Source organism: Camelina sativa, chromosome 10 (genome assembly GCF_030686135.1).
Source record: "Camelina sativa cultivar CO46 ecotype springtype chromosome 10, ASM3068613v1".
NCBI lineage: Eukaryota > Viridiplantae > Streptophyta > Magnoliopsida > Brassicales > Brassicaceae > Camelina > Camelina sativa.
The window spans coordinates 3,494,623-3,507,229 of record NC_141889.1 but is presented as its reverse complement, the minus strand read 5'-3'; the positions used below and the strand labels follow the sequence as shown (position 1 = coordinate 3,507,229).

At 35.6% G+C, this 12,607-nt stretch overlaps 2 protein-coding genes and 1 pseudogene across 8 annotated transcripts; 2 read left to right on the top strand and 1 right to left on the bottom strand.

The window, feature by feature from the left end:
- Positions 1–96: 96 nt before the first annotated feature.
- LOC104716921 (uncharacterized) lies at positions 97–2,634 on the top strand. 2 transcript variants are annotated; one of them, XM_010434395.3, is made up of 10 exons: positions 97–420; positions 573–647; positions 751–864; positions 963–1,142; positions 1,267–1,346; positions 1,612–1,651; positions 1,752–1,859; positions 2,073–2,153; positions 2,216–2,338; positions 2,426–2,634. In XM_010434395.3, the coding sequence occupies exons 1-10, from the start codon at positions 394–396 to the stop codon at positions 2,498–2,500; spliced, it is 903 nt and encodes a 300-aa protein (XP_010432697.2). In that variant the 5' UTR covers positions 97–393; the 3' UTR covers positions 2,501–2,634. The 2 variants fall into 2 exon arrangements, with proteins under 2 accessions (XP_010432697.2, XP_010432699.2); XM_010434397.3 differs by having other exon boundaries at positions 194–469.
- Positions 2,635–2,641: 7 nt separating this feature from the next.
- Positions 2,642–5,254, bottom strand: LOC104716919 (protein TIFY 8-like; annotated as a pseudogene). The gene is made up of 6 exons (XR_015568435.1): positions 4,833–5,254; positions 4,008–4,177; positions 3,653–3,909; positions 3,478–3,574; positions 3,136–3,361; positions 2,642–2,934 (listed from the first exon to the last, which is right to left on the bottom strand). The product of XR_015568435.1 is annotated as a protein TIFY 8-like (transcript).
- Positions 5,255–5,549: 295 nt separating this feature from the next.
- On the top strand, positions 5,550–7,938 carry LOC104716918 (superoxide dismutase [Fe] 2, chloroplastic). 5 transcript variants are annotated; one of them, XR_756160.2, is made up of 7 exons: positions 5,550–6,060; positions 6,146–6,186; positions 6,395–6,472; positions 6,751–6,939; positions 7,081–7,153; positions 7,248–7,274; positions 7,472–7,938. XR_756160.2 is itself a non-coding variant. In XM_087469059.1 (6 exons), exons 1-6 carry the CDS (start codon positions 5,988–5,990, stop codon positions 7,670–7,672), a joined length of 609 nt encoding a protein of 202 aa, XP_087325185.1. In that variant the 5' UTR covers positions 5,550–5,987; the 3' UTR covers positions 7,673–7,938. The 5 variants fall into 5 exon arrangements, 2 of the variants coding, with proteins under 2 accessions (XP_087325185.1, XP_010432693.1); XR_015568437.1 differs by having other exon boundaries at positions 7,248–7,408; positions 7,472–7,923; XR_015568436.1 differs by lacking the exon at positions 7,081–7,153 and having other exon boundaries at positions 7,248–7,408; positions 7,472–7,573.
- The last annotated feature ends 4,669 nt before the right edge of the window (positions 7,939–12,607 follow it).

Below are 12,607 nucleotides of genomic sequence, written 5' to 3'. Positions count from 1 at the left end.
TCACTTCGGTATGTATGAGTTGGTTTTGTTTGGTTTCTCGGTTAAGCTGTTTATTTTGAATCCATATTAATATAAAGCGTTTAAAGCCAAGCGCTTATAACGCTTATACTTTAATATAAGCGTTTAAAGCCAAGCGTTTTAAAAACTCTAGCGTTTAAACTTTAAACCTTGAATCCTTTGTTGTCGTAAGTATATACAAACGCAAACGCACAAATTGTAAACGCTTACTATAAAATTTTAAACGCAAATTTGAAGTGTGGGTTACGCAGGTGAAAGTCGTCTTCTTTGAATCGTGATGGCTCCGGCGTATCTAAAGATCTCTCTTATGATTCGCTGAACTCAGATTCTCCTCCGGCAGCGAAGGAAGAATTCACGGTTTTGTGTGATTGGGTGATGAAGAAAGAAGATAACAGTGACGAGGTTCGAAGGAGCTTCATCGAACTATTTTTGCTTGATTTTGTTATTTCGTGTGCGTAATTTGATTCATGAAGTTCGTACTTGGAAGAATGATATGTTTGATACTCAATTGATCTATTAGATTAGGAAAATTCTGATATACTCTGGAACCACAGGTTTGTGTTTCTGGGGAAATGGTGATGAACCATAAGGCGTCTATTAGAGAATTGAGTCTGAAAGTGAACGAACAGGTGCACCTTTTTTTGAGCCAAATCAAGTCTCTTGTTTCCTAGTCTATCTTATACACTGGTTGGTGTTTTTGACTGTAGTCTTATCATATTATTTGTAACTTAGAATCAGAGAAAATGTGATGTTAAGGATAAGCTGCAGCAGTTGCGAGAAAGAATAAGTGCTGAAGGTGTTGATGTTTCAGTCGAGGAGTTGATACAGCTTTTGAGATCACTAAAGGTAAATAATTGTTGAGGGTTACCCAAAGTTTGCGTTTTTATTACTTTTTTTTTTTTTGGTGAGTGGCCTTGTGTGGTGAAACTAAATAGTTGTTTCAGGAATTAGAAAAGGAGGAATCTGAAGTCCATTCTAATTGCAGTGCTAGGCGTTCTGCTTTAGAAGATGCAGTTCATGATTTGGAGGAGAGAGTCGCTAAGGGGAATGATGGTGAGGTTCAAGAGGAAGATTTAGATGGTTTGTTGGTTGAATCTTTTGATAATCTGACTTCAGCAAAGAAGGTACTCTTTCTAGTCTATATAGACAAGCCTCTTTACATCTTGAGCATTATGGAGTTGAGATTTTTAGGTTTTTCCAATGTCTTTCTGAGAATGTTATTGTTGCATTCCCTTCGTTTTACTGTAGGAGCTTGGAGCAACGCTAAGAGAAATAGTGTCTCTGAAACGACAGATTGATGATGTGCCATGCCAATCTGAACTCCTCCAGTATGCCCCCTTCTTCATCTATTTCTTGCTTACTTCAATGACGAAGATGCACTAGATTTGACATTTTATATTTGTGTATTATGCCGCGTTGAAACTCAGTACATCTCAACATGAATTTGATTTGACCCCACTCCCTCTGGTTTGATGAGCAAATATCTATAATTATGTCAGGAGTCAAGTTTCTTTGCCTCTAGCTTTTAGTATGGCTAATTTGCCCCTTGCTGTATTTGTTTCATGCTGAAGTCCTGTATCTCATTCCGTGCAGACATGAAAGAAGATTCTCAGAGCTGAATGTCTGTATCCAGGTTCGTATGGTCATATTAACTTTTGCCTTGTTGCTTTACAGGTTTGTTCCACAGTTGATAATGAACTTACTAATTTGTTCAATTTCTGACAAAAAAACAGGAGAAACTTCAACAAACTAGGAAGCTATATGCAACATACAATGCCCTTTTAGAAATCAAAGATTTGATGCTAAAGGAGACATCATTATTGAATTCAATAGGTTCACAGGTAAATTACAGGCGTTTTATATTTTTGTAGATTTTTCTGTAACTAGCATCATCTGCTTTGTACTGCTCTCAACTGTGAGTTATCATGTACTTCGCGTTGAGAAATTCTAGATTCATACTAAGTTGATTTACGTTTTGCTTTATCCTTTTAGTATATCTCTTGGTGAGTCAGAGTTTCACTATTCTTCTTCATTAACCGTTGGCTTGAATGTAGTTTCAAGACGTTATTGGTACTCCTGCTGGCCGTGGGAAGCTTATTGATTCAATGGAAGGAGTCATGAAAGGAATCCAACAGGTAATAGAGTTATACAGAACTTTAGCTGTATGATTTGTCGTAACAAAATGTTGAAAGTGCAGAAGATAGGAAAAGTACAACTTGGGCTTCAAGAAGAGCAGAGGCTTCGTGATGCTTCAGAAGAAAAGTATATAGCTGCAGCTGCAGAGCAAAGGAAATGCTACTCTGTACTAAGAACATTCCAGGTTAGCACAAAACAGGAAAGAAGTGTTTTTACTGTTATAGTATTTAAACTCCGGAGAGTCATCGACTTATATTAGTTCTAACGGCAGGAGGAATGTACTGAGAATGAGAGGCTGAGTCAAATATCTGCTGCAACCACCTCTAACTTGAAAGAAGGGTGTTGAATAAGATGATATGAAGTGACCTTCCTTTCGAGTTACAGCGAACCAGAGTTGATTTAGACATGATTCTCTTGTGATGTTTGTATCCATACGCTCAGCGTTACACAAAAATATATGAAAATCTATTGGCTTAGAAAGAGCAGATTTGGTTGACCAATTGTTTATATATTATACACTAATTCATTGAGGGCAATAAGTCCGAATATAATAAACCTAGAAAGGTACAGAGCATTGTACAAAGCTATTAAGTCGAACAAATAGCAACTTGGAAGAAGTTGACAAAAATAACAAAAAAACAGAAAACAACTTAGGAAAGCGGCACTCATCGTCTCTCATATTTAGACTTAATCATGTGGCTTCTTTTTCCGGATCTGATATGTGAACCGGATCTCTGGTATCTCGCCCCCTTAAGATGATGTTTCCTTGATGTTCTCTACCTGCTAGTCATATATACGCACATGGTTTAATGGCCTGGCAAAAAGATTCAAAGCTGATGAAACCCAGAACAGTTGATAACTCGTTATTTTTGTATCCTCATTTGTTATGTCACAATGCCACATAAAACCTGATTACTCTACTCCACTGTGAAGCTAACCAAAATTTCTGCTGAAATGTGATTTTCTGTAAAAGTAAGTCACCTTGTTGTGTAAAGATCCGCTGACAGGCACTGGATGTAGCTTGATGACTTGGCCTTGCACGAAACTCCGGGGCCAAAAGCGGTGTTTCTCTAGAGCTGCCTCCTTCGTACATTTGGCCTACTTTGTATGGACCGTCACTTGTGTTGTTCTTCGACTTTGGTTTATGAGACAAACCTGTAGACCATGAGCCCGCGCTTGATCCTGCCAAGGCCATTATCACATCCGCCTGCAAAAAAATAATAACGTTCATTATGATGAACTTCCCAGTTTCTCTACTTTTTGATATCAATATGTAGTAAAAAAAACTTGAATATCAAGAGTGTAAGAGTTAAGGAGAATCACCTTGTTTGGTTGAACATCATCAAAGACATGAGCTTGACCGCCATAGAAGATGGTCATTTGCTTAGTACTTGATGTCACGTCTTTCCGACTTTCGGTACTGTGAATACAAAATGTATTGAAATGCGTGGAAGATAGTATGAAAAGACTAGAGACAAAACAGTAGAAGCTAACTTACCTTGAAGGGGCAAAACTTTCGAGCTTGCTCCGGTTTGGCATTGTAAAAGAACTAAAGATACTGGGACCTTCCATCCCTGTTCGTGAACCTTCATCAGCAGCTGTCTGAACGATAACTGAAGGGCCAACGTTTTCATCTTTGAACCTGCTTGAAGACAGCTGATGAAGCATATGACTGATCTGTCCTCCTCCGCGTGGTGGCTGGTTTGCCAAAGGATTCACATTCATGGAGAAGCTTCCAGGTCCGTTTCTAAGCAACTAGGTTATGACAATGACATGATTACAGAAATTGAGTTATATGAAGCTATGAACATGGTGAAGTTGTGTGTGTGTGTGTGTGTGTGTTTTTTTTTTACCTTGGACCAATGCAGATTCTCTGGGTTCTCTGGAGTCGAGAAGTGTGAATCCGAGTTACTTCTCTTGTTTCCTGAAAATCGATTGCTCATGATTGAGCCAGAAACCTCACTTCTTGGTCCAAACAATTGTATCCCATCAAGATGCTTCCCCCCGCTGCTGTGTCTTTGGACTAAACAAAAAAGTTAAAATCTTGATAAGTAACATCAGATTGCAGTAGGTACTCAAAGAGAGAGAGAGAGAGAAAGAGAAGTAATAAAGAAGGCCAAATCATACAAAAAAAGCAGTACAAGCTCAAATGGCTTGGCTATGACCCACCATACTCATCAGTCAAATTCACTCCGACTGTCCCAACTAATCCACCAGATACATTATGGTTGGACGGGGAGAGAGAGAGAGAGAGAGAGAGAGAGAGAGAGAGAGAGAGAGGAGAGAGTTCTATCAACCACAAGCTCACACAGAATCCATGTTCATATTTATAAAATTTTCAAACTAAAACAAAAGGCAAGAGAAGAAACTAGGCAATGTACACTCATATCTTGTTCAACTTCAACCCAAAGATGTTCCATTTCCTACTTAAAAGATTGAGTCATAAATGAATTGAGCTAAAAAATTGAAACTACCTCAGGTGATCTTTAACATTTCCAAACCATGTTTAATAATCAAAGCTTGATTGTTAAAACAGACTAGCAAAAGGAAAGAATCGAACTTTAAAATTCGAATCTAGTTTAACAAGATTTGAACTTTCTCTAGATAGAAACCGTAAGTGTACAGAGGAATCAGCACAAAACCACATTAAGATAGGAGAGAGGGAAAGAGAGCAGAACCGAGATCGGAGGTAGAGGAGAGACCGCCGCGTCCACCGGCGGATGAAGAAGGAGTCATCGACGGTTTATTATCTTGAGGTAGCCTGTGGTCAGCCATGGAAGGAGAGGCTAAAGTAGGAGTCTTGGAGCCTAAAAAGTCATGGAACAAGAGCTTATCTTGTTCTTTCTGCCGGAGACGAGAATCAACAACATCAGTAGTTCGCTCGCCATTGTTGTGGTTCTTCTTCATCATCATCAAACCAGTGTAGACTGTGTAGTAGTACTGTGACCACTTCGCCACCACATTACAGTCTCTCTCCCCTCTCTATCTCTGCTATTATTATTATTATTTCATGGACACACTCAACGAGAGAGAGAGAGAGAGAGATCAGAGTGTTTATTTTTTTCTTTCTGGGTATAATAAGTGTTTGGCGAAAAAGGTTGTCTTTTTTGTTGTTGTTCAAGCTTACTTTATTGGGTTTCTCTTACACGATTTAATTCCCTTAAATATAATAATCAAATAAAATATGATTAAAAGCTCAGCTACAAAAAACATAAGATTGTAAAATCATTATTGCATCATAGACTCTTTCAAAATTAGAAACAATTATTTAAATGTTATCCAAAAATTAGTTTATTATTTATATATTATTAAATAAAGAAAATTACTCAAATATTTAATGTTTTAAATTAAAAAAAAAAAAAAAAATACATATCAGCAAATTAAAATATACATCATTTTCAATTTTAAACAGTTTTTTTCAAAATCAATCCACAGTTCTGGTTTATATCAAAACTGAAAAGGTTCTACTGTTCATAACCCGAAAAAAAAAAACTGGGAGATCCCACGGCGACGGAGCCAGGTAGTCCAGAATCGCCGGTGGAGGTGAGCAAGACTCATCCGATCCCGCCTTTGAAATCAGATAAAGCCGTGAGAGTCAGAGTTACAGCTACGAGCTTGAATTACGCCAATTACCTTCAGATTCTCGGAAAATACCAGGAGAAACCTGCGTTACCCTTTATCCCTGGCTCCGATTACTCCGGAATCGTCGACGCGATTGGTCCCTCCGTCACCAAATTCCGCGTCGGAGAGAAGGGGTCTTGTTGTACTTGTTGTTGTTGTTGTTGCTGCACCTTCAAAAATAATCAAATCAGAGTTTGACGCTTCGAGGAAAGATGATGACATTTGCAGTGACAGCCATTTCCTCATCATCTCTATCATACTCTCCTCTTCTTCTTCATTCTCAAGGTCTCTCCTTTTTCCTATCTTTCTCTCTCTATGAACGAAACACTTGATTTTCTTATTGGGTTTTTGTGTTGGTGAATTACAACAGGGCCAAACCGGCGACTGTTGCATTGGAAAAGAAACGAAAAGGTTTGTTTTCGCAACTTCTCTAATAGATATCTCTTTGAAAGTTCGAATTAGCTCAATAAACTCTATTTTTATTATTAGTGATATAACTTGACTAAGGAACTATGCATAGATAGTGTTTGATGAAATGCTTCAATGAGACTTCTCGATTCAATAACACACATTCTTTGGGTTTTTTTTTTTTTTTTTTTGTTTTGTTTGAATTGCACAGAGACGGTTAGCGACAAAGGTGGCTGGTTCCGGTGTTATCACAGCGGGATTTGAGTTAAAGCCGCCTCCATATCCTCTTGTACGTTTTCTTGAATTTTGCTGTTTTCATGAAGTTTCTTAGATTAGAAAAGACCCTGCTTTTAGGTGTTTGATATAATATAATTATACTAGACTTTGTTCTTTCTGCTGCTATACATTACTTTTTAGTTTGTATGACCGTATGCAAGAACAACAAATAGGACCACTATGTGAGTCGTGTACTTCATAATTATGAAAAATAATGAGCTTTCCTGCTTTGGAATCATACGGGAGATGATGCTCACTCTGTGTGTCGTTGTGTGTTTGATATATGGGTAGGATGCTCTGGAACCACATATGAGCCGGGAAACCTTGGATTATCACTGGGGAAAACATCATAGAACTTACGTTGAGAACTTGAACAAACAAATTGTAGGCACAGATCTAGATGCGTTGTCCTTGGAAGAAGTTGTGCTTCTTTCATACAACAGAGGCAATATGCTTCCTGCCTTTAACAATGCTGCCAAGGTAGTATATGCAATATTGCTTTCCACCTGTTTTTTTTCTAAGGAAAAAAACCTTTTTTAGCTGCTCTTCTAAAAAATTAGACTGGACCAATAAGTACACTGCACTAGTATAAGTGACAGTATCGATTTTGAAAATCTGCAGGTTATGTGGAAATATTCCTATAGATAGGTAGATACATTATAACGTAGTAAACCCGCTTGTATGGGATTATTCTGTAAGTGTCTAAACTTCCAATACGAAGATCAAAGTTTTCTGTTGCTATTATGGATGTTTATATCCTCACACGTTTGGTCTGTCCTTTTGTGCAGCCACTTCTCACCATCGATACTTGGGAGGTATATTATATGCTAATGCTACTCATCCCTCTATATCTGATTTGACTTTGAAAGATTGATTTCTTGGTCGCTGACTTCCTTTTCTTTTTCCTTTCTTTTGTGTCAAACAACACGCTTACTATCTGGATTTTGAGGTACTATATTTGTATTTACTATATTTGAACGCAACAGTCTCATATTTGTTGTGTTCTACGCAGAACCGAAGAGCTGAATACATAAATACATTCATGGAAAAGCTCGTGTCATGGGAAACTGTAAACACAAGGCTAGAAGCTGCAATGGTTCGAGCAACCCAAAGGGAACAAGAAGGAACAGATACAGAAGAAGAAGCGAATCCAGATGATGAAGAGCCGGAGGTCTATTTAGATAGTGATATTGATGTATCTGAGGTTGACTAAAAACCCTGTGAAGCACATAACATTAGCATCTGAAATGTCAATGACAGAGAGCAAAATTTTTTGCATTCCTAAGCCTTACAAATTAACTTAAGAATGCTATGGCTGAGTTATGTACTTCGTACAGCTGAGTGATGGCTGAGTTATGTATTTCGTACGGCTGAGTGATGTCTGAGTTATGTACTTGGTACGGTTTTGTTCGGTCTTTTGTCTCGATATTACAAAAAGTGTTGTTGGGGAAACCCAAACAATAATTATGTGCCTGCACAGATCCACCCGCGTAATAAATTTGTAAAGTTATTTTTTTCACAATATATTATACAAAATAATTAAAAAATTGAACTCAAAATTCAAATAAAAAAAATTCCGACAAAGTGGCTAAGTGATGGCTGAGTTATTGACTTACACGGCTGACTTATGAAATATTTGTAAATTTATATAATTATGACTCAATATTTAAATGTACAATTGAAATATGAATATTACAATTATTATAACCAATAAAAAGTAATAATTATAGAGAAATTTTGATTTTTACACATTCTCACCAGAATGTGTAAAACATACAACACATGATGTTTAGGGGTTAGGGTTAGGGTTAGGGTTGGGGTTTAGGGTTTGAGATGTAGGGTTCAGATGAGTAACATTATTTGTTTTTTGGTTTTGGTTATAATGTGTTTTAATGTGTTTGGTTTAAGGTGGTAATATGTATGTACTAATATTATTACTATTTGAATATTTTTTAAAAAAATCAAATTTTTTTTTGGTTATTTCCGGTGATGGGTCGGTTAGATTAATATATAGCCATAAATAACTCAATATATATTGTAATTAAGTAGATTTGCCTAATATAACCGAAAGTAAGCCGAATATAACCGAAATTAACCAAATATACCAATTCAAAAATACAAAATTGGAAAAATTATTTTATTCGGTTTCGGTTCGGTTTGGTCGGTTAAATAGTCAATATAATTTGAGGGTTTGGCTGAGTTATGGTAAAGTTATGGCTGAGTTATGCAATAGATATATTCATTTATTATATACCTTTTCGAGAATACAAAAAGTGTTGTTGGGGAGACGCAAACAATAATTATGTTTATTGTTAAGAACCACACGCGTAATAAATGAGATTTAGCGATTTTTTATTTAAAAGGAATTCAAAATTTGAATTTGAATTTTTAATTTTTTTTTAATAAAGTATTTCTCAAACAATTGATTGATATGGCTGAGTTATGAAATATTTGTAAATTAGAATTATTATAACTCAAAATTAAAATATAGAACGAAAAAATGAATATTACAATCATTATAAGCAATAAAAAGTAATAATTATAGACAAAGATTGATTTTCACAATCTGATCAAAATGTGTAAAACATTCAAAACATGACATTTAGGGATTAGGGTTAGGGTTAGAGGTTTAGGGTTCATATTCCCAACATTATGGGTTTTAATATAACAGTTTGGTTTGGTTATATTGTGTTTGGTTTAAGGTGGTAATTTGGATATACGAATATGATAAACATTTGAAATTACTTTTCGGTTATTTCCGGTTATGGGTCGTTAGATGAATATAAAACCATAAATAATCCAAATGTTATCCAAATTAGGTCGATTAACTTAATATAACCGATAGCAACCAAATATAACCGTAATTAACCGAAAATAATGGAAAAAATAGTTTCCGGTTCGGTTCGGTTAGATCGGTTATTTAGTCATTCTAATTTGAGGGTTGGCTGAGTTATGGTAAAGTTATGGCTGAGTTATCATTTAGGGTCTTCTCAATAATATGAAAACGTATTTTTCTTTCTTTCCTGAGTCTTTTGTTTTGTCAGATTCCTAATAAGTATTAAAACGTCTCTCGATGTCACAAAAAGTGTTGTTAGGGATTCGCGAAATCACTAATTTTGTGTTTGCTCAAATCCACACGCATAATAAATTCATAAAGTGAGCTTTTTATCACAAGATATTATTGCAAATAATTAAATAATTATTATTCGAATTTAGAATTCTATTTTTCTAAAAGTATTTCTCTAACAATTGAATATTAAAATTATTATAACTCAAAATTTAAATTTAGAATGGAAATATGTCTATTATTAGGTTAACTGATGGTTTCCCGCCAAAATATTACTTTACGGCTGAGTTATAATCATTACGGGAAAACGAAAGGTCATGTGACGGATGAGTTATAGTTAGTTATGGCTGAGTTATCACAAGAAACAATCTGAAAGTAAATGGATGATATATATGACTTTACGGCTGAGTTATAATAATTACGGGAAAACGAAAGGTCATTTGACGGTTGAGTTATAGTGAGTTATGGCTGAGTTATCACAAGAAACAATTTGAAAGTAGATGAATGATATATATGACTTGACGATTGAGTTATAATATTTACAGGAAAATGAAAGGTCTCGTCGATTCATGTTACGGCTGAGTTATAGTGTTTTATGGCTCAGTTATCACAAGAAACAATATGAAAGTAAATGGCTGATATATATGACTTTACGGATGAGTTATAATATTTACGGGAAAATGAAATGTCTTGTCGATTCATGTGACGGCTGAGTTATAGTGATTTATAAATCCTTAATGGCTGATATATCAGAGTCGTCGAAAACATTAAATCGGGTTGAAAATTCATCATCCTCTTCTTCCTCAGATGCTACTTTGTCAACGATCTTACCATAATCAAAACAAGTGCCTTCAAATCCCCCACCGTACACTTCGTATGTAGATTCTACTTTCGAGTCACTGCTTGGCCGAATCATACTTCCTCTAGCTCCACTAGTTTCTGTAGACTCTTTCGCCGAAAACTCTACACAGAGACGTAGCTGATCGGTTTTCCATAGCCCCAAAAAACATTGCAATTGTCGATCATTGGAGACAAAAACTGGTGGAGTATCATGCGTCATTAGTTTCAGTGCCTTGTTCGAGAACATGTAGCTCAGCTTTAGCTCATGGCTAAACGCGTCCAATCTGTAGTCTTCAAGAACAAGCTTCACAAGTTTGTCGTGTGTTGTGCCTCCATCTGTTTGCACAACTATAAAACCTCTATCGTCGGTGTTAGATACATATTTCTGTGTCTTTACCCAATTACCGGAAACAACTAGAACCGGAACTGGATCCATGAAAGAAATTGAAGAACAAGGTGAAGAAGAAGTAGAAGAACAAGGTGAAGAAGAAGTAGAAAGAACTAGGTGAAGAAGAAAAGTGAAGACGAAGTATAGGAATAAAGAGTCGAACGACGTTTCGTATTGCCGGAGAAAAAAAAAAAGATGACATGGAATGCTGACATGGATGCTGCGTCCGACGTGGCAAGTCAGCCATCAAACAATAAATAACTCAGCCTATATAAAACTCAGCGAGAACATGAAAAACATTACAGTAATTAAAAAGCAAAAAAATTGTTGCCAAATTCACTCGTATCGTTTAATAAGTCAGCCGTATCATAATAACATTCTAGTAATTAATTTTTTGTTAATAAGTCAATCGTCAAATGGTTGAGTTGTATGATAAGTCAGCCTATCACGACTGAGTTGTACGATAAGTCAGCCTATTACGGTTGAGTTGTACGATAACTCAACCGTAACAGTTGCTCATAAGTCAGCTGTGTCGTAGTGATAACTCAGCCAAACTTTTGACAACTCAACCATTGGGTGAAAACTCAGCCGAAAGGACGCAACCAGATTTTAATAAGTCAGCCGTAAGGACGGTTGAGTTATAGCATAACTCAACCAGATTTTAATAAGCCAATTGTAACGCTTGGTTGAGTTATGCTATAACTCAACCGTCTGATCTTACTCAAATGTTTTTTTCCATAACTCATCCGTAACATTTATCTGTAACGCGTTCCGGCTGAGTTATGGTTACACGTCAGCGATTTCTGACGTGAGGTTTGACGTGGCAATGACATTTTTGTAATAACGCTTTTTTCGGTAACATAAAACAAGGGCACGCTGGGTATTTTGAAAATACCCGAAATATTCTAGTAATAAAATCTTATTTTTTGGATTCTGATAATATTACCTAATTTCGATAACACTTGAGTAAATCACCCTAAAAATTAACGTATCATCATAGGTTCATAATGTTAAAAGATACACACTTTATTGATTTGAGAAAGTGAGATGTGTATCTAAAATCTAACCAACACACTACTACTAACCTATCCGCACCCAAGATCTAATTAGTTCGTTGGTTAGTTGGAATTGTTGTCATTTGAGAAAAAAGTTTGTTTTAGACTTTAGTAGACTGTTAATATTTACACTCCTATGTGGTGGTTATATCCATTAGTTCAAGAATATGTTTTTTTGGTTTACAAAAAAAAAAAAACTTTTTAAACTCAATTATAAAATTACGCGTTAAATAATCAGTTTAAAAGTTTAAATTCATAATGCATATAAGTTTAGTTAGACTAATAGTTCGGTAATTAAGCGCCAAATAATCATGTTTAAATTTAAAAAACCAAGAGTCAAATAATAAAATACTCAAATATTGGTAAACAAATTTAACCAAACCTACTTAAAATAGTAATGCATTATATAGGCTACTTTGACTGCTGTATTATTTATTTATTATTTTTTTTTTTTGACATTGAAGCTCATTTGACTGCCAAGATAGTTTGTAAATGATCTTAGTAGCAATTTCCATTTATACGGTTTTGAGAGGTGGGAGTTGTTGAATTTTGAATTAAGTGATTTGGTTTCTTATTCCAATATGAGTAGGAGAGAGAGAGAGAACTCATGAACCACTCATGACGTATTTCTATACTCTAATTTGAGTAGGACACTAACCTATTTCTGAATGAAATCAATTTTACAACTACTCATGACGATTTTCCCACTTCAAGATGCTCCTTTGATCTTTCCTACTTTTTAAAAATGAATACTAGTATGAGTGAATAATCTTTTAATAACCATCGGTTCAATATATT